General features: G+C 47.8%; 2 protein-coding genes across 23 annotated transcripts in view; one reads left to right on the top strand and one right to left on the bottom strand.

Annotated features, from left to right (window-relative positions):
- Positions 1–3,648: 3,648 nt before the first annotated feature.
- RGS9BP (regulator of G protein signaling 9 binding protein) lies at positions 3,649–6,258 on the bottom strand. Its single transcript, XM_027079320.1, has one exon. It carries the CDS (start codon positions 5,439–5,441, stop codon positions 4,728–4,730), a length of 714 nt encoding a protein of 237 aa, XP_026935121.1. The 5' UTR covers positions 5,442–6,258; the 3' UTR covers positions 3,649–4,727.
- Positions 6,259–6,499: 241 nt separating this feature from the next.
- ANKRD27 (ankyrin repeat domain 27) overlaps positions 6,500–21,129 on the top strand; it is a 53,939-nt gene continuing 39,309 nt past the window's right edge. For 13 of the 22 annotated variants that reach the window (XM_027079303.1, XM_027079317.1, XM_027079316.1 and 10 more), the window contains exons 1-4: positions 6,500–6,627; positions 14,138–14,275; positions 15,502–15,574; positions 15,730–15,861. In XM_027079303.1, coding sequence (XP_026935104.1) covers positions 15,760–15,861 — 102 coding nt within the window. In that variant the 5' untranslated portion in view covers positions 6,500–6,627; positions 14,138–14,275; positions 15,502–15,574; positions 15,730–15,759. Of the gene's footprint in view, positions 6,628–6,697; positions 6,944–7,159; positions 8,146–14,137; positions 14,276–14,366; positions 14,559–15,501; positions 15,575–15,729; positions 15,862–21,129 lie in introns of those variants that run through there. The other 9 variants (XM_027079313.1, XM_027079302.1, XM_027079304.1 and 6 more) reach the window with 8 other exon arrangements.

The following is a 21,129-nucleotide window of genomic DNA, read 5'->3' as shown; positions in this document are numbered from 1 at the left end:
TTCACTTCAATTTAAATGTGCATGAAGAAGATTAAGAATATCTTAAAAACTCATAAGAGTTGCGCTTCCCTGGTGGCGCCGTGGTTGAGCGTCCGCCTGCCGATGCAGGGGACGCGGGTTCGTGCCTCGGTCTGGAAAAATCCCACATGCCTCCGAGCGGCTGGGACCGTGAGCCACGGCCGCTGAGCCTGCACGTCTGTAGCCTGTGATCCGCAACGGGAGAGGCCACAACAGTGAGAGGCCCGCGTACCGCCAAAAAAAAAAAAAAAAGGAGTTGATAGCTGAATCATTTGAGGGTGCCTTTTTCAACTAAGTTATAAATGCTGCACGTTATCTTTAATTTTTAATTATTAATAGCCATTTAGTTAGACAAGTTATTCAAACAGTAGACACGGAGCATTTAATTCCAACTAGGATCTGTTGCCATATACAAAACAGCCCATGCTGTGCTCATTTCCCCAAATCAGGCAGCCAATGCAATTATACTTCTGAGGGCACCAGGTCAGTTACAGAACAGGATTCTCTTAGACTCCATGACAAATGATGGGATTTCACATCTGTAATTTACCAGAATCAGTTTAGATTGCTGGGTAAAACAAACTGTTGAATAAACACTAGGCTTTCTTGGACTCAGACTTAAGAGTCTGAATTTAAATTCCTAATCTAATTTAAACACTATAAGTAAGTAGCATTTATACAAATTTGCTTTTAAGTCCAGACACTAATTCTGATGTGGACTAAAATCGCAGTAAGCTTACTTCATTCTGATTTTTAAAATTCATATGGAATTTTACCAACAGACTAATTTTAGACAAACTAAGATTCCATTTCCATATGCACCAAAACCAACAATGACAACCCCCTCCCCACCAAACCCCCAAACAAAATAACCCTTTTTCGTTTAACTGCATTCTATTAAATGTTTTAAGCCCTGGAAGGGAACTTTGAGTTAATCAGTTGCCCCCCCCCCATTTCAAAGATGAGGGAAGTGAGGCACAGGGAGGTCAGTGACTTGTCTGGGGTACTCAGAGAGAAAGGCAGAGCCCTGCCCATCACAGCTGGTCCCACGTTGCAGGAGGAGGCATTCCCCAAAGGAAAGCAGAGGCCACTGCTAAAGCACTTTTGTTTCTTAGCCTGCCTTGCAGGATCACACTTTGGGGCTTGTACCCTTCACAAACATTCATTACAGAACAGAGAACTGCATTCTGAGAAGTAACTGTGTAGCTAAAAATGTATCAATGTGCACATTGAAAAGGAAAATGCAGCATGATCAGGGTCCTCATGCAAACTAGAACTCTCTTCAACCCAAATGGCTTTTTAGTCATTGGACAGCACACATCTCTTATGTAGCTTATTGTAAACCTTAGGTAAATTGTGAAGTTTATGCTCTAATTTGACTTACCAAAAATATTTTCCCTTGTGGCATTTAAAAGCATACATTCTTAGAGAACAGGAAAAAAGAATTTGCCAGGCATATTTTTCTTCTACAAACATTATCGTGTTTTCTGTTTTTTTCTAATAGGAATAGTTGAAAGTTCCCGTGATAAGTGCCTTGGCATTCCAAGTTCTTGTCTTCTCAGTATCAGATAAAGCTGTGCTATTTTCCTAAAAGAGAAGCCAGGCATGTTTTCTCTTACAGGTATTAACTTTACAAGAGATTTATAATAGCACTTAACTTTTGAGGTAAATATCTATCCTTTAACTTGTACCTTTAGGAAAGTAGACTCTAACACTGACCATTATCATATATACCCTATATTAAATATTTGTAATTTTTTAATCACTTGTATCATGGTATAATATCATAACAAATATTTTTAGAAAATTAATGACTTTGATATCCAACATCTACATTGAATCAGGCTTCTACCACAAAGCAACCTCTTGAATTATACATAGAAATGACAGCAGGGAGATATTGCTGTTATTGAGCAGCCTATTGCTCAAGCAGAAAGTGATTTTGCTTACATCATATAGCAAAAGTCCTATTAGGCAATGTTATAACTCCAAATAATGCCAAATATTACAAATGCTTAACATTTTCAAAGAGTTGTATAGGTTAACATGTCCACAGGATAAATATGTTTATTGTAATTCAGCTTTTTTGGTGTGTGTGCAATACTTTATCACTAAGTTCAGTGAGCAGAGGATTCTCAGAATCAGGTACACATCTGATTGCACATATAAGTAAATACTCAAGGATGTGCCAAGTGGGTGGAAAGAGCGAAAACAAGAATTTTGCTTGTCCCAATTGATCTCTATGGATTACACAACTTCCATGCTTGATCTTAGCCAAAAGGCAGAGAAGCAATGGATTACACAACTTCTGATGGGTTGTTTCTTTAATACATTCTGATGAATCATGACCCAAAACTCGTTGATAAGGACAAAGAATCACAGTTTTAGAGACAACAGAATATATTTAGGGATATTTTCCAACACTGGGTCACAATATGCCCCAGCCTCTTTTTTTTTTTTTAAAGATTTAATTTTATTTATTTTTGGTTGCATTGGGTCTTCGTTGTGGTGCGCGGGCTTCTCATTGTGGTGGCTACTCTTGTTGCGGAGCACAGGCTTTAGGCGCGAGGGCTTCAGTAGTTGCAGCACTCGGGCTCAGTAGTTGTGCTCCACAGGCTCTAGAGCACAGGCTCACTAGTTATGGCGCACGGGCTTAGTTGCTCCACAGCACATGGGATCTTCCTGCACCAGGGATCAAACCCGTGTCCCCTGCAATGCAGGTGGATTCTTATCCACTGAGCCACCAGGGAAGTCCCCCCAGCCTCCCCTTACCTGAAAGAAATGAGACTTTGGGGAAGGTGACAGAGATTCTGTGTTGTGTTGCATGTGGGATGAGGAAGAGGGGAGTTAGGAAACTTTCTGTGTCATTTCTGAAGGTACCCTGGGAAGGCAGGTGTAAAAAGAATTTGACATGGCCCAATTCAGTCACCCAGATCGGATGAAGCAGAAGGAGTTCCTTTTATTAGTTATTGTTATAGAACTCTTAATCGGCTTAAGACTTCTGGGTCTTTTAAAACCATTATCACAGAAACACACAAACAGATCCTCTGCTTTCACTATCTACAGTACTGGAATCTGTGTGCTCAGGAGGAGTGGGAGTGGGAGTGGGTGATCAAGGCTGGGAGAGGGTGGCCCGTCGGACTGGGTGCCCAGACAGCACTACTGCTGCTATTTGCTTCTGACCCTTGACCCTCCAAACTGCCCTTGTGAAAACTTGCCGATTCCCTCCTCCTAGTCCCCTTTCTCACTTCTGGGGTGAAAAAGAGAGAGAAAAAAAAAATCCGTGTCACTTTTCAGCCAAACCAATCTCTGGGTTTTATTCCAAACTACCTTCAGAGTTAAACGCATCTGTTTTCTCAGCCTTACTTCCCCAACAAGGCTCTCTCTGATCCACACGTGGGAGCTCAGTGCTCAGGCAAATTCTAGCCTGGGACCTAAGGTGTTTACCACATTTCCTTATTTACTGCCACAAAGAGGCTAGGGCCACCTAACTTCTGTCATCTACATCTGTGGTTCCAGTAGTTTATGCTATGATCTCCTGCCTTAAGAAGATAGATTTTAAAAATAGGTGGAGATGTATGTTTAGCAATCTAAGTATATAAGTAAAGACACTGTGTATGACTCATTGGCACCCGTATGAATTCGTGGCCAAATGTCCTTTATAAAAAAAAAACAGCTTTGACAGTACACAATGTGGCTACAGGATTTTTCTAACAAATGATTTTTTTTTTAAATCTCCTTAAATTTGAAGTTAAAGCTGTTACGTTCTAACCCAGTCTCAGGGCTAATTGGCTCAAGACCTCTGTGCCCAGTGATGCCCCACTTGACCCTCTCAGGGGGCAGTGTCCAGGTCAGGGAGCTGTGCAGCTCCCTCCAAAGCCAGCTCTCCTACTGGCCAGCAAGCAAATTCCAAGGGATAGATAGGATTAAGGGCTCCAAAGAGGATTCCCCAGCCCTCCCCCAAAGGAGGATAAAAACTCTAGTCTAGTTCTGGAACAAAAATAAGCCCCAGCTAAGGAGAAGGTGCCTGTTTAGATAGCCGGTGGCCCTTCCCAAAGCTTGCACCCCTTCCAGACTGACTGGGCAGAGCCCTTTTCAATAGGCAAGGGTGTGCAGAAGTGTGTAATCATGTGCTAAAAGAAAGCACGTTGCATGAACTTCTATTTGCACACTCTCCTAAGCTTAGGCCCCAAAGGATTAAGGTAATAAAAACTGCTTACCTCTTATTGCAGTTTGTTTTCTCGTCTAGAAAACAAACCCAACACACACACACAGGCCAAAACACACTTCATTTCACCTCACCCTCTTTCCAAACTGCCCCACTCGGAGAATGGGAATCACCGGCAGGGGTGGGGACACCAAGCTCAGACTCAGTGTAAACACGCCCCGGCAGCACAGGCGGTATTAACTCGGAGGAATCTCCGCTCACTACGAACTATTAATAGGGGATAAAGCTCCTGCATACATTAGCGGTAATGACCCGGTGGCCCGCGCAAAATTAACTCCTCCCGGGGCCATCAAGAGGAAGCCATGTTCTGCCCAGGCAGATGTGTGCTTGAAACGCGCGTATAAACATACACGTACACACGCAGGGTTTTAGAACCGCTCCCCTTAAACATGCCAGATCCCACTCTCATCCCTAGTCCTGGCGGTTGCAGATGTTCTCCGAGGGGTGTCTCCGGGTAGCGAGGAGGTCGTTCGCGTATGGGTCAACTCAGCTTCGCCACACACACGGCCAAGGCCACAGCCGCCAGCAGCACGGCGCTGAAGATGGTGGCGGCCAGGGCCTTGCTCAGGTCGCAGGGCCCCACGCGCTGCTCTACGGACACACAGCGCATCGAGGAGACGCCGGCGCTGGGCCTGGCCAGGAGCTCGGCGCCTGCCGCCTGCCGGGCCTGCACCGTCCAGCGGGGCACGTTGACCTTCATCTCCATATCGTGGATCATCTCGCCCACCTGAAGGATCTCCCGCTCCAGCTGGTGAAGGTCTTCCACGTCGAAGCCGCGCTCCGCCTCGTGCCGCAGGCTGCGGGCGCTCAGGGCGCGCGCCGCTACGTTCGCTGCGCCGCCTTCCACCCCGGTACGCACGAGCGGCCGCAGCGGCTTATTCAGCGGGAACTCGGTGCCCAAGGTCAGCGCACGCCGCATGTCCGCTTCCAGCAAGTCCAGGCAGCCAGAGAAGGCCACCCAGAGGCGCTCGAACTCGGCACGTTCCTCAGCGCCCAGGCCCCGGTCGCGCAGCGGAGGTGTCAGTCGGCCGCGGATGGCCACCGCCAGCTCTTGCGCCTTCTGGCGCGTCTTCTGCAGCTCCTCTCGCAGGTTCTGCGAGTCCGCGGAGCCGCCGATGGTCAGTACCAGGTGGTGGTAGCATGCAGTCGCCTTATTGAGCGCGTCCAGTAGTGCCTTGCACTCCTCCTTCGCCATGGCGCTGCTCTCCGGCGCAGCCCGGCCGCCTGCGCCCCTCTCAGCCTCACGCCCTCAGCGCAGCAGGACACAGCCAGCCCCGACGGCGTCCCCTGGCCAGGCGGCCCGAGCACTCCTCATGGCCTGAGAGGAGCTAGCCACTGCCGCTGCTGTCTACAGAGCCGCTCAGGATCCACGACGTGCGCTTCCGCGGACTCGGCGCGGAGAGAGAGCCGTTAGCTGTTTCCCGTCCCCTCGTCCATCCTCCCCAGGTGCGCTCCTAGTCACACGCCGAATCTCTGCGCAGTCCTCGCCTCCACGGTAGCCACCCGCGAAGCCCGGGTTGCGGTCGCCATCCTCCTCCGGTGCAGTCGCCAGGGCTAGCCGGCCGCGGAGCCGCGCCCTCAGCCTTAGCTGCTGCCAAGGGCGGCCGGGTAGGGTTTCTTAGGATCCGCCCACCCCCTCCCGTCCTCGCTGGGCGCTTTCATCCCCTGGACCAGGGATAGGCGGGGCCCCACGCGGGAGGTCACGTGTAGGTCCCCCATCTCCCCCTCCGCACCCCATTACGGTCTGGAATATTAGCGCTCGTCAGATCCAATCCTCTGTTTTACGGAAGGGGAAACTGAGGCTCGATAAAAAAAGGGGGGGCTAGGATCACGCCACGTCCATGCAAGTGAAGGGGCTAGAACCCTGGTACCCTGACTCTTAGACCCTGCCAGCGACGGGAGTGGTTATGCCTCGTAGGATTGGGCACCTCCGTCTCCCAAAACGAGCAGTAAAGGGCGATCTGCGGGGCGGGACGGCTCCCAAAATCTCCCCTTCTTAGACCAGCCCGCTTTCCAGCAACAGAGCTTGGACCCCACCCCTTGGATCAGATCTGCTCTCGGCCCCGCCCCCTCCCGTTCCGGGCACGCGCAGTCGGTGGCTCTGGGCTGGTCCAGCCTGAGTAGGAAGTGCTGTGTGCCTCCTGAGCCCCACCCCCGGCTGGGCGGACTCAATGATTGCTCTGCGCACGCGTCACTCTGAATAAAGACGACCTCTCATTGGGCTGACCAGAGATCTTGAGGCGCGGCTCCGCCCGACGGGGGTGGGCGGTGGAGCAGATCTGCGGCGTTGGGGTGGTGGGCCTGAGGTCTGAACCGAGGGGCCGGGAGGGGGTCGGCGCCGCTCTGGGAAGAGCGGGGAGTGAAACTATGTAGCCTTTTAAGTAAGTGTCCTCCCTCCTGTCTCCTCCCGCGCCCTCCTTCCCTCGGGACTGCTGCGCCTCGGGGCCCAGAGGCCGGGCGGGGCCCCGGAGCTGGAAGGGGGAGGGGCTCTTTCCTTTCCTCAGCCGGCGCCCCAAGCTGGGCTGGCGGTCTCCGGGCGGCCTCCAGGGCCCCGGCCCATCGCCGGGTGGACTGCCCCGCCCGGGCTCTCCGGCTCCTGTCCTCAGCCGGGCTCGCTCTGCTCCTCTGGTGTGTTTGCGAGGCTAGGGGTGGGGTTGGCGAAGCATGTGCCCTCTGACTCCCGCGGCTCCAGGACAGGTCAGCAGGTCCGGGATCCCGGGAGCTCAGACTTGGGGCAGCACTGTCGTTCACGGGCTGGGTGGCCTCCACGGTTTAAGGGAGGCCTGGCGGGGCGGGTGGAGGGGAGGGTGGGGGTGGGGGTCCGGAGCATCGGGTCGAGCTGTCGTGGTCCCCGCGGTAATAAAAGCGCGGGGGAGAGAGGAGGGAATCCCTGCTAGCCTGCCTCTCATGGGGCGGGGTCTCGTCTTCCTGCTGGGTAAAGATTTCTCCAGGAAAACTAGGAAGCACCAAGAGGTGTTCCGGACTCTGGGTCTGTTCACTTCTTTTCGTTGAAAATGGACTGCCCGTAGGCTCGAGAGGAAGGCCGTGCCGCTCTGGCCGACTCTGGAGGTGCTGGGGACGTGGGCACTCGCGGCCCGTGCAGGGCCACGGGAGCAAGTGGCGCGTCTTCATTGAGGATTTAGGACATTCAGGGAATGAGGGGCAGGGGCGACTGTAGGGACTACTAGTTTGCCATGCGAGCTGGAATTTTCCAAGTCTGTGGGTTTTAGGGAGAGAGGCCCCTATTTTGATTAAGTCATGTACCCTTCCACCAGCCCTAGAGAAGAGCGACAGATATTAGCGGGATATTTACATTTCCAGGCCGCCTTGCCGGGCCTGATGTTGAGGCAGCCCCCCGGGGTCCAGAGCGCTAGGTTCAGGGCTCGTTCTCACTCAGCAGTCTGTCCTTTAATTGGTTGTTTCACTGGTGGTTTGTGGCCAGGGTTGGGTGGTACTCTGGCCCTTGGCCATTCTCTGAGGTGGAGGGTCCCAGCCACCTATGGGCCAAATGGGGCCTTGACAGAGGAAGAGTAGTTTTTAGGACAAAATCGGTAAAAGAAGGGAGAGCGCATCTCTTTGGGGAGCTCTGGGGACAGCAGAGGGAGATGAAGCTGCAGAGGTGGGCAGGAGGCCAGGAGTGAGGCCCTCCATGCCATGCAGAGAAGTTGAGAGTTCATCTGGTAGGGAGTGGAGGGGAAGTCATTGAAGAATCCTGCACAGACTTCAGTGTTGGAAAGATCACTTTGTGTCTTTCAGGTGGACAGGTCTGTGGTGAATCAAGAGGCAGGGCCTGTCGGCCTCAGAGGGAGAAGTGCAGGATGGGGGGAGACACAGGTACTTCTCAGGAGCCCTAGTGGCAGGAAAGCAGTTGGGCCGCTGAAGCTGGGTGGACACCTTGGGTGAGTTCTCCTCACCTTGGCTTGTCACCCGAAATAATCCCACCTGCCGGGAGAGCAGCAGTAAGTGTCTGCATAGAGCCTTGGGTCAAGGTCTTGATTGTGCCTCCTTGTGGCTCTTGGACTGTGTTGCCCTCATGAGGGCGGCTGCTGGGGCTTTGCTCTTCGCATGTCTGCCTCTGTTAGTGTCTCTGTCAGGGCTGTCCCTCTGTTTATGAAGTGCCAGGATTAGGTGGGTGTCCAGTAACTTCCTCCTTTCCTAGGGGAGCAGGGGAATGTGACCATGCGATGATAGGTACCAGATATAGAAAGGATTCAGACCCCAACAATTGGACATGATTTGTCCTGAGGTTGCTTCCACACCCGAGAGACACTGAGCAGTGGTCCTTGGACTTCCTGCCCTCCTGCCCAAAATACTGGCAGGGACGTGGGTGCTGGTGGCTCCCCTGCAATTCTAGGAGCAGGGTGATGGAATGGCATTCCAAGGGGCAGTTATGCTCCTCCAAACTTCCCCCGCTCCGTGAGTGGTCACAGCCCTCTTCCAGCCCTGAGGCCTTCTCTCCTACCGTGATCCTCCACATTCCAGCAGTCATTGTGTTTAGCCAGCTCTGAGCATGTTCATTTTTCTGGCTTTTGGCCAGTGCCTGCAGGACCGCCTGGGGCCAGCCCCTCACCCTCCCCTGCGTCTGGGCGGTGGATTTCCAGCTTCTGTGACAGATGATCCCTTCCTGGGAGCTTGATCTTTTTCTAACACGTCACTATCATTTTGTTCAAGTGGGGCCAGCAGTTACTGCATGCCTGCAGTGAGCCAGGCAGCGAGGCTGCATAGTGCTTTGAAGAAGAGCTTTGAGAGACATATGGGCAGGAGCCATAGACATTACAGGCCAGAAGGACACAAGTGACGGTAGTGCCACACGTTACATCATAAAATTGCTTCCATTTGGTATTAAACATAGATGGATAAAAAGTTTTCCCTTTTGGCCTTTTCCTTCTGAGTCACAAATTAAGCCAGTTGGAGAATATGCCTGGTCGGGGTCTTTGGTCAGAGCCCTGGCAGGGCAGGAGAAGCCACAGCAGTGAGATTTCAGCAGGGAGTGCATCTCTGGGAGGTGCAGACTTTCCTGGGCTGGATTCTGCTGAGCCAGCCTGCACGCTGTCACCAGATGGTCCCTGACAAGCCAGACTCATCCGGGCTGGCAGGACGGTTGAAGACCACAAAACCACGAGTGCACACCGCCTCCTAAAATGCCCAGAACCGGTCTGAGGCCTCACTTGGCTGTCTTGTTCAGAGTAACCTCAGATAACTCACATGCAGGGTTATTTGGTATCTCTGACTGACTTCACTGGATTTTCTATAAATCATCCCATCATTTGCACTTAGGAAGGGGTGGAATTTTTTTTTTTTAAGGAGTTTTATATATGAGGATTCACATGTCTTTCCAGTTTTACAAGGAAAAGTCAGTTTACTTTACATGTTATTCAATATTTTAAAATATGAAACCAATTCTTGCAAGTAAACTTGTCAGATTATTTTAAAGCACGTACCCCTATATAAGAATTCAACTCTGGCATTAAGCATTATTACATATTTTTAACACTGGGACAGAAAGGTCGAGAACAGTGCTGGACAGAGGTCTCTGAATCCCTACTCCTGGACAGAGGATCCAGTCATTGGCATCCAGGAGACTGATGCCCAAGAGAGAGCAGATGACTTGGATTGAAAACCAGCCAGCTCCATCTCATTCACGAGCAATGCTTGCTGAGAGTCTTGTGTGTTTACACCATTCATGCATTTGAACTGAATGTTTTAATGTGGCATTCAGGGCCCTTCCCTTCCCATGCTGCCCCTCTCTGACCTGCTCTGTTTGGATTCTTATTATTTCTCAGAGCTCATTTTCACATCTAGTCAAAAAAAGTTTATTCTTGAGTTTTCTTTGCTCACCAGGAACGTGTTCCCACCTCCTGACCCTTTGGCCCTGCTCTGGTCCCTGCCAAGGATGCCTCCCACACTCCCCACCCCAAACCCTTCCCTGTTGCTCCCTTCTCTATCTCGTCCTTACTTCTCCTGGCACCGTTCTGTTTTTGTTTTGTTTTATTATTATTATTTTTTTAACTCTTCTTGCTTCCCAGTTAGGTGGTTAGTTCCTCCATCAAAGCCCATCTTGGGGGCAGGGGTGTTGCTGCTCTGCCAGCATCTTGTCTGAGGAGCAAGGAGGAGTGTCCCTTCCCAGCTTTAGTCTGACCTTGTCGCATCCTGTTTCTCATGTGGTTTTTATGTAAGGCATCTTTACTTTTGTGCTCCACCATGTAGAACCAGCTGTGTCGGGAACTAGGAAGAATTTTGTTTTCTTGTGACTCTGTCCTAGCAAAATTATATTATCCAGTTGTTCTGGTAGAGATTCATAAAAGGATTATCTGGGTTCCAGTAATAATTGAATTCAACAATTCAAATACCTGAATGGTTGCAGAGCTGGGGCCTGTGAAGGGATTATACGTAGCCATTTTCATGCTAGGCTCTTCTCCCTAAGAGGATCTGCAGGGAGCTCAGGGGCCTTCTTTAGGCAGTCCCCAGGATGGCCTGCAGCTAAGACAGCTCAGGCTGGACAAGACCAAGGGAATTTGATGCTGAGCCTGTGTGGCTGTCATGGGGACTTTTCCTTTAGGAGAAATGAAGTGTGGAGTCTGTGCATCTGTGGCTCATGAAATAACCCCTAATCCAGGCATAATTATTTTACATGATGAATGTAGTGGTTAAAGGGATGGGTGTTAGAATAAATTCTGACATCTGTCTAACCTGGAGTTGGCCAGCTGACCCTCAGTTTCTTCATCTGTGACGTGGAGCTAATGATACCTATGGTTATTGTGAGCATTAGTTATAGTTAATTATCTATAGTTATTGTGAACATTAAAATGGGATGAGGATGTATAGATGTCATCACGGTGCCTGACCAAGGATGCTCTCAAATGGTGGCTGTTTTTAACATTAGCTATAAGGAATAGAATTCATAATGCACTTATGCATACTGTTCTGGTGTTTTCCCAAAGAGGTGTTTGGGAATACTGTTACATAATGAGAAAGTAATTCAGTTTTTCACTCATATTTCATTCATCTGATTGTATCAAGGGTAAGTTTACTTGATGCTCTTTAATAGTTGCTAATTTTCTTCTTTTAATGAAGAGAAGAGGCCTCAGGCTCAAGTTCAGAACCTTTGGCAGGCAGTGGTATGTAGCCAGATTTTAAATAATGTCAATTGGATATATAATTTTTAATTTTAAGATGATCTTAATGGGAAGTGATACTATTTTTCATTTAAAGTAGTAATAAGAGTTCTTTTACAAATAAATTTTAAGTGGGAGTAGGTGTTTAAAGGAAAATGTCAAACTTTAACAATAGGGCCATTGTGTACAAATGTACAGGTTATTTATTGCACAGGTGTCCTGCCTGGGGGAGGAGAGGTGTTGGCAAACTAGGCTGATATATATAGCCTATGAATTGCTTACTAAGCCATGTGCCGTGGCACAGGACTGTACCTACTGGGAAGATGGGGTGCCTTTTTGTAATTCTCACAAAGGCACCATGTGGGCTAGCAGAAAGTGGCAGTACATTGGTGTGCAGTGTAGCAAAAATAGTGAAGGTAGCATGTAAATGGGAATCCTGCAAGACAGGTATTCATATTCTCCATTGTACAGACTAAGATGGAGGCTCGGAGAGGTGAAATGACATGGCTAAAACTCTGACTTCTTTTCTGTGCCCATTTTTCATATTCCTCTCTCACAGTTCAGTAAAACCACACTGATGTATGGTAAGGGGAGCAGACCAGGGGCATTGGAGGCCCCATTCACAACAGGAGCAAATCTATACAGAATATATAAATAATGTCTAATAAAAGTTTTATATGATCTTTAATGAAGAAAATTTAATTGGAGGACATAAAAGAGGATGAAGGTGGAAAGACATACCATGTTCATGGATGATAAGATTCGTTATTATAAAGACGTTGGCTCTCCAGTCCATAAATTTAGTGCAGTTCCAATAAAAATCCCAATAGGAATTTTCATGGAATTGATAAACTGACTCTAGTTCATGTGATATCATAAAGAATTAGGAATAACCAAGTCATTTTGGAGAACAAGGGGAGAGGCCTTCCTCTGTGAGATGTCAAGGCTTATTATGAAGCTGTAGTCATGAAAATGAATGTGGTCTAGCCCTTCCCCATCCAATGTAATAGCTACTAGCCACATGAGGCTATTAAGCACTTGAAATGAGGCTAGTATGAATTGAGTAAAATACACATCAAATTTTGAAGAGTTAGTAGAAGTAAAAAGAATGTAAAATATGTCAGTAATTTTGAAGTATTGATCACATGTTGGAAATGTATTTTGGCTGTATTAGGGTAAATAAAATATATAATTTAATTTCACCTTTTTAAAATATGGCTACTAGAAAATTTTAAATGACATGTAATTATGCATAATGTATATGTAATTACCTTTCTCACCTAAATTTGTTGGATGGCGCTGGTCAAGACCATTGAAACAGAATAGAGCCCAGAAATAGGCCAAACATATATGGGAACTTGGAGTATGACAAAGGCAGCATTATCAGCTAGTGTGAAAGGGATAAAATATATAAAAGAAGACAATGGGACAGTTGGCTTATGCTCTGAACTGAATGTGTCCCCCCAGCCCCAACCCAAATTCATATGTTGAAGCCCTAATCCTTAATGTGATGGTATTTGGAGATGGGGCTTTAGGTTCTAACTGGGGTTAGATTAGGTCATGAAGATGGGGCCCTAATGATGGAATTAGTCGCCTTACAAAAAGAGGAAGAGACAGGAGAACTCTTTCTCTGCCATGAGGATACAGTGAGAAGGTGGCCATCTATGGTACAGGAAGTGGGCCCTTACCAAGAACCAAATCTACTAGCACCTTGATTTTGGACTTCCCAGCTTCCAGAACTGTGAGGAATAAATGTTTGTTGTTTGAACCCCCCAGTCTATTGTATTTAGTTATCAGAGCCTAAGCAGACTGAGATACCTTACCTTCAGAAAAAAATTAAATTAGATGCCCAATTTATAGCATATATAAAAATAAAGATGACTTGAAGACCTAAAAATGAAAACCTTTAAGATTCTTAGAAATTACAGGGACTATTTTTGTAGCCTTGGAGTTGGAAAGGATGTGGTTTCAGGTAGCCTTTGCTGCATAACCAACCAGCCCCCAAATTAGTGACTTAAAACTGCTACAATTTATTATGTCCTATTAATCTGTGGGCTGGCAAGGTGGTTCTGCTAGTCTCACCTGGGCTCACTCATGTGGTTGCATTCAGCTGGTGGGTTGGCTGTCCTCACTGGACTACCTGGGCCTCTCTCTCCCCACATGGGTTTTCATCCCATGGGCTTCTCCATTGCATGGTGGTCTCAGGTTGCCGAACGAATGAGAGTGAAGTTTGCAAGGCCTCTTGAGGTTGATACTCAGAAATCACAGAGCATCAATTCTGTCTGTTGGTTAGTTAAAGCAAATCACAGGGATGGCTTAAATTCAAGGGGCGGGGAAATAGGCTCCACCTTCTCAGAGGGGGAATAGTGAAGTCAGTTTACCAAGGGGCATGCCGAGATGATAGATAGGCTTTCCTTAGATCCCAAAAGCACCGACCAGTAAAGGCAAAGACGGACAAGTTCAGTCACGTTAAAATCAAGTACTTTTTGAGAGAGTGGCATTGACATACATACACTACCAAATGTAAAATAGATAGCTAGTGGAAAGCAGCCGCATAGCACAGGGAGATCAGCTCGGTGCTTTGTGACCACCTAGAGGGGTGGGATAGGGAGGGTGGGAGGGAGACGCAAGAGGGAGGGGATATGGGGATATATGTATATGTATAGCTGATTCACTTTGTTATACAGCAGAAACTAACACAACAATGTAGAGCAATTATACTCCAATAAAGATGTTAAAAAAAAAATCAAGCACTTTTATTTCTGAAAACACCCAGTAGGAAAAATGAAGAAACAAGTCACAGATTGGGAGAAGATATTTGCAACATCTTTTGGTGTCCAGATCTGTAAAGAACTACCAATCATAAGAAAAAGGCCAAGAACCCATTAGAAGAGTGGTCAAAAGACATGATAAGGTAATTTATAGAATGTAAGGAAATGATGTTCCACTTCATTAGAGAAATGAAAATTAGAAACAGTGAAATACTATTGTATACTCACTGGCAGAAATGAACTAGCCTGACGTTACTAAGAAGCGTTGGCTAGGATGTGACATGAAGAAGGGAAATGCTCATGGACTTTGCATGGAGGTTGGAAGTGGTCCAGCGTTGTCAGCATCTGGGGAAGGTGCAGGTGGATGCATGACGCAGTGTCTCTGCTAGCAACATTCCTGGATATGTGCTCCAGGAACACATAAGGGTATAAGAACGTTCATTTTAGCATTGTTTTTAATTCTGAAAATGTGGAAGCAACTTAAGTATAGGATGTTAGATAAATAAATTGTGTCATGTTCACTTAATACTGTACAGCAGAAATTAGTGAATGAATGGGAGCTGTATGGATCAGCACGGCTAGAACTTGAAAACATAGTGGTGATTGAAAAGCATATGTTCCAAACTACTTGTAGTGTGATACCATTTATGTAGATTTTGGAGCGCATAAAACAAGACTTTAGGACTTCTCTGGTGGCGCAGTGGTTAAGAATCTGCCTGCCAATGCAGGGGACATGGGTTCAAGCCCTGGTCCGGGAAGATCCCACATGCCGTGGAGCAACTAAGCCCGTGCGCCACAACTAATTAGCCTGCGCTCTAGAGCCCGCAAGCCACAACTACTGAGCCTGCGTGCCACAACTACTGAAGCCCACACACTTAGAGCCCGTGCTCAGCAACTAGAGAAGCCACCACAATGCGAAGCCCGTGCACCACAACAAAGAGTAGGCCCCGCCCGCCACAACTAGAGAAAGCCTGTGCACAGCAACAAAGACCCAACACAGCCAAAAAATAAATATTTTAAAAAACAAGATTTTATATTATTTATGAATACATGAGTTTAAAAAGGAGTACAAACATGAGCAAGAAGGATACAGAAACCACTTCAGGATAGTGGTTGCCTCTGAAAGGGGAGGAGAGAATGGGATGGGGAGGGGCACATGGGGGATCCAGTCTACTCTGATATACTTTATTTCTGAAAAGAAAATCTGAGGCAAATACGGCAAAGTGGTTAAGATTCGGTAATTCTGGGTGGTAGATTAGCATTATTACTCTATGGTAAAAATATTTCATTAAAAACATGCATATCTTTAAGATGTTATAATTTGGGTCATGTATGATGTTCTAAAAACAGCCATTTTTTACTTTTGCAGTGACTTGGAGTCAAGAAGATTTTCTGAGCATAATTTATACATTTAACCTGTAAAAAAAGTCATCTTGGAATTGGTGGGTTATCTTTGATCTTTCCCGATGCCGTGTTAGGTCTGTAGTGTAGAGTAATATGTGTCAGGGATGCTTTTTAGAAATTGTTAGATCAGGACTTTTATGTGTTAGGTCATTCTGAAAGTGGTCATTTACTGCTTTTTCCTCTCTCGTCCCAGGAGACTCTTTTTGCCCCATCTGAAGTCCATATGGCTCTGTATGATGAGGACCTCCTGAAAAATCCCTTCTATCTGGCTCTTCAAAAGTGGCGTCCTGACTTGTGCAACAAGGTGGCCCAAACCCGTGGCATTGTAAGTGCATCGATCCCGAGGGTGGTCCTTCTCCATGAGGCTTGAACTGAGCAATGCTGACAAGGCCCCAAATATGGTAGACTTCAGTTAAGTTTAGAGGGAGTCAGGTACAGGCCTGCTAAGTGCACCAAGCCCCAGACCATGCTTGGTATATGAATGAGCAGAGGGGGACCGCCCCAAGCTGCTTCCTCCAGGCAGCCTCCTGGGACTGCACCAGCCCAGGGTGTAATCCTTTCTCTGAACTCTCAGCCCCTGTTGTCACTGGTCTCACCTCTGTTTCTCTTGTTTCCATGGGGACCAGGAGGGCTTCTCCAGGGCAGAAATCATATTCCTCCTCGTTTGTGAGATGGGTGCTCACTCCCATAGGATAAGGGAACGTGTATACACACACATGTATGTCACCTTCAAAGGCATTTCCTAAAGAGAAAGGACCGAGAACTTTTGTAATAGGGGCCACAACCTCAGAAGCCTACAGGAGCAGCCAGGGAACAGGAGCAAGAGAAGAGAGAGAAACCATAGTCTGCTGCCTGGAGGGAGGGCAGGCCCTGTGCTGCAGGTCTTTCTGGTTCCCAGATTGGTGAACTTGGCAGGCATCTTACTTACACCGTGGGACACAGCGAGCTGGGTGCCTTTGTGCCACCCATCTGCCTTGGGCCCTCTTCTTTTCCTACGTTGTCCTCTTCTCCTACTTGTGTTCCTGCTTCTCTTGCCATGTGATACGATCTTAGGTGTGTCAGGCGGCTGAGGATTTGAACCAATGGAGAAATCAGTTAACTCGGGTTTCTCTACAAGCTTGGAGCTGGCTTTTCCCCATACCCAGTCCAACTCTCTGCCCTCAGAAGCCTGATTTTTTTTCAAGTCCCTTCTTGTTTTTATGATTGGTTTTGTGATTAATATCTTTTTCCCAGAATTTTTTTACTTTGGATTTTAGAAGTCATAAACTTCGTTATAAAAAAAGAGAGTAGAGCTGTTTCCAAAGAAGAAAATAAAAATCTCATAAAGCTCACCAGAGGCATTCACTGTCATCCATTCATTTCACAGTAGCTATTAAATGCTGCTGTATGCAAGGCACTATGTTTGATGTGGGGATTCAGCCAAAACCATGAATAGGCATCATGATCTTTACCCTCATGGAGCTGAAATTCTAGTGGGAGAGATGGTCACACTGTGGATACATACTGAGTAATTATGGTAAGTGTCACAGAGAAAAAGTAAAGGAAGCCAAGCCATCATGTTAAATGGGAGGGCCTGACCCAACTTGGGAAATACTTCCTTCCCATCTTTGTTCTATGATATTTAAAAAAAATGTTGTCTAGATAAGAGTGTGTCATCATATGTAACTTTCTCTTTTTAAGATGCTACACTGTGGACCCGCAGTTCTTTCTCAGGAAGCCCTGGGGGACCTGTCTGTCTTGCTCATCACTGTGTTGCCAGCCCGACACTGGGGGGGGGCGGGGGGGTGTCGAATGATATGTGATCAGCTTGTACACAGCTCTCTGATTGGCTGATGGCGAGGCAGCAGGGTGGTGTCACAGGGGCTATCAGTCCTTAGGCTCCAAGAGGCCTGGGCTATGTCCTCTAGTAGTTCTTCCATTTGTGTGTGTGTGGGGGGGGGGGCGTGGTTCACATCTGCAAAACAGCTCAGGAGATTTGCAGAAAGATGCTTCTTAAGCTGTGTCATCCTGCATTCCAGTGGTGCCCTAGGCCCCTTACTGCAGCCCCCACTGAGATCCATGAGGGGCTGCTTGGGGCCCACACTGGGCAGCACTAGATTTCGGGCCTTCCTTGGCCTCGTTCGGTGGGACTCGAGAATCAGCAAGGCCAACTCCTTAGCACAGGTCAGCTGTGGGAAGGAGCTAGCTCTCGCCATCCTGCTCAGCCTGGCCAGGTGTTGGTGACTAGCCCCTGCCAACTGTTGGCCGTGTGATGGAGCCCCGGCTCATCCCTGTCTAATCTGTTGTAGTGCTCCTTCCGTGTCCGTTGGTTGAATGAAACAGTAGAGTATCCCAGTGGCCTCTAGAAGAGCGCCCATCCTTTCTGCCACTGCTGAAGGACCCACGTGACCTCAGCAGGTGAATGCTGAATTTCCTTCCATGGGGCTTGGCCTTTGGGCCAACTTTGGCGGCCCCTGAATCTTCCCTGGGGATTAGAGTCCTTTAGTGGGCTCTAAAAGTGTGAAGTCACGACTTTTGAATGTGTGTATCCCCAGGGTTAACTGCCTTCCCTCTTACCCCTGCGAGCCGAGCTTGGGCCCCGCCCTCACACGCCAGCTGAGGGTGGAGGTTGGCGGGCCCCTCACCTGCCCCAGCCCCTCCCCGGGTTTGGCCGCCTTTGATGGGACTACCTCCACGTCCTCCACCATCCGCTCTTTGACTGATCCGTGGAGGCTCCTCTCCCAACGTCCCCCCATTCCAAGCCCAGAGGCCTGTGGCACCCATACACTGCTTCTCATGGTCATCTGTTCTTGTAACCATCCAGCTATTATGCACCGTGGCTTTTTCAGAGCCAGCTGGGCAGGCCTGCTGTACCCCTGGGTCTCTTGTCCATGGAGCTATGGCAAAAGTTCTCTAGGTTTCCCTGGTGGACTGCAGGTGGGTCCATTTGCCTGTAGGAAAAACAAAAATGACAAAAGGGGATTAAATTTGGTCCTTTTATTGTGGCCCTCTAATTATGGGGTACTCAGGCTTCTGAGGGCTAGCCTAAGAACCCAGCAGCAATGGCTTCCACGTTCCAGAGAACTGACTTTCCAGTAAATACCCATACAGCTGAGCTAAGGGTGCTGAGGTCCATATTCTAGTTCTCAGGATTTGTTTAGTATAGATTGAGGTGACAGACATTGAACATCTAGGCACTGTGTTGGGTTTGCAGGGTTACATGGATGAAAGGGGAACACAGCATGCCTTCAGGGAATCCCAGAAACAGGCCATTTGCAGCACAGAGGGATGAGTATTAGGACAGAAGTGGTCATGGGCTCCTGTGGAGTGGATGACCCAGCCTGGTGAGGAGTCAGGAGGGCACCCTGGGGTGATAAGACTAATGCTGCTTCTTGCTTTTATTCTTTCTCTTCTTTAATGATGATTACTTATTTAAAAAATTTTATAAAGGGGCTATAATAAAAAGTTTTACTGTTAAGCTCTGAACTGAGTAGGTCCCTAACTTATGGTCTGCTTGGTCACTGTAAAGTTTGTGTCCTCCATACCGGCTGTTAAAACTCCATGGCCTCGGGACTTCCCTGGTGGTGCAGTGGTTAAGAATCTGCCTGCAATGCAGGGGACATGGGTTCGAGCCCTGGTCCGGGAAGATCCCACATGCCGCAGAGCAACTAAGCCCGTGCACCACAACTACTGAGCCTGTGCTCTAGAGCCCTGAGCCACAACTACTGAGCCCGTGAGCCACAACTACTGAAGCTCGCGTGCCTAGAGCCCATGCTCCGCAACAAGAGAAGCCACTGCAATGAGAAGCCCACACACTGCAACGAAGAGTAGCCCCCACTCGCCGCAACTAGAGAAAGCCCGCGCGCAGCAACAGAGACCCAATGCAGACAAATAAACAGACAAACAAAAGCAACTCCATGACCTCTGTTCCAGAGGTAGTCTGAACCTCCATCTTACGAGAGCCCCCAGGCACCTGGCCCTGTCTCCGGAGGGTGGCTTCATAGCTGCTCCACCCTACTTCTCCGTGGCTGGCTTCCTCACCCCGGTCTCAGCAGGATCCTGGTGGAGATGGATGGGGCCACAGAGAGCCAGCCCTGGCTTGTGCTTGCAATGAAGTGCCCCGGGCAGCATTGTCTGCCTGAAAACTTTGGGGGAGTCCCTGAAATTGGAGGCCCCCAGTGCACTCAACAGATATTGATTGGCACCTACCATATGGTGAGCAGTGTGCTTGGTGATGGGGATTCAGTGAAGTAGGAGCCGGTCATGCCTTATTCAAGCTAAGGAGGCGGAGAAGGTGTGTGTAAACAGGCTCACAGAATGCAGTCACAGGTGTGGGGACAGGGGTGGGGTGTCTCTGAAGCACCTCAGAAGTTGCTGGTCCCTTGGAGGCCCTTCCTCAGATGGGACTATGTGACTCTTTGATCCATTGAGCTGGAGTGGGGCAATCCCTTGGCCTGCGTAAACATCCCCTAGGCCTGGTTCATGCTGTCCCCTGGCCTGGGGCCAACCCTCGGGTTTCCAAGATCTTTCTGTGTTCACGGCTGCCTTGAGGCCACCTAGGAACCTTGAGGCCGTTTCTCAGTTCTGGCTCATACCTGAGGGCCTCCCGTTTCTTTCTTTAAGTTGCACTTTCATTAACATTTAAAATTTTTATGTTTTTCTCCCCCATTTCTCATTCCATATCTGCTACCACCAAGCCCATTCAGGACCTTTGCACATGCTTTCTTCTGACAAAAATGTTCTTCCCTTAGATCTTTAGTTGGTGGTTCCTTCTCTTCATCCATTCCTTGCTCAGAAGCTACTTCCTCAGAGACCTCCGTAACCACTCTACCTGAGTTAGCGAACCCTTGCCCCACTCCAGTCATTCTCTGTCCTGATATTCTGCTTTATTTTCTGCATAGAACTTACTGATATATGGTATATGTGTTTTATTATTCAGAAATCTCTATCCTCCACTTAGAACGTAATGTCCATGAGGACAAAGCACCATATCTCCAACAGTGCCCAGTGTCATGAATATTGAATGAAGAAAAAACAGAAAAACCAAACTAAATTTTAATAATTAGTTGAATAAAGTTGGCTATCTGAAAAATTTTTTAAAATTATTATGTTTAATTTCAAACATGTACAAGTGGAACAAATCATGCAACGCACCCCACGCCCCCATCACTCAACTTCCGCAGTGCCCAGCTCAGATGCCAGCATATCTCACTTCTATCCCTGCTGCCCTCTCCCCTTAGCCAGGGGACCATTTTGAAGCAAATTCCAGAAAATTATATAAGGTAGTCATGTGATTTCATCTGTAAATATGTAGGAATGTAGTTTTAAATGATAAGGACTTAAAAAAGTAATCACATACCATTATCACAGCTAAAAAATTCTTCAGTATCTCCTTACTGTTGTGAAATGTCTAGTCACTGTTCAAATTTCCCAGATTATCTCATAATTTTTTGTTTGTTTTCCAGTTGGTTTGTTTAAATCAGAATCCAAAGGTGATCCACACATTATTCTGGATTGGTAGGCCTTTTTTAAAAAAATTGAAGTATAGTTGATTTACAGTATTATGTTAGTTTTAGGTGATTGAGCAAAGTGATTGAGTTATATATATATATAT

Source organism: Aethalodelphis obliquidens, unplaced genomic scaffold, assembly GCF_003676395.1.
Source record: "Aethalodelphis obliquidens isolate GAN/ISIS:26980383/991018 unplaced genomic scaffold, ASM367639v1 scaffold43, whole genome shotgun sequence".
Classification (NCBI taxonomy): Eukaryota; Metazoa; Chordata; class Mammalia; order Artiodactyla; family Delphinidae; genus Aethalodelphis; species Aethalodelphis obliquidens.
Note: the sequence above shows the minus strand (reverse complement) of the source record. Positions and strands in the feature narration are given on the sequence as shown.

Excerpts from the sequence above, each read along its gene's own strand:
- RGS9BP (XM_027079320.1), bottom strand. The coding sequence starts at position 5,441 with ATGGCGAAGGAGGAGTGCAAGGCACTACTGGACGCGCTCAATAAGGCG.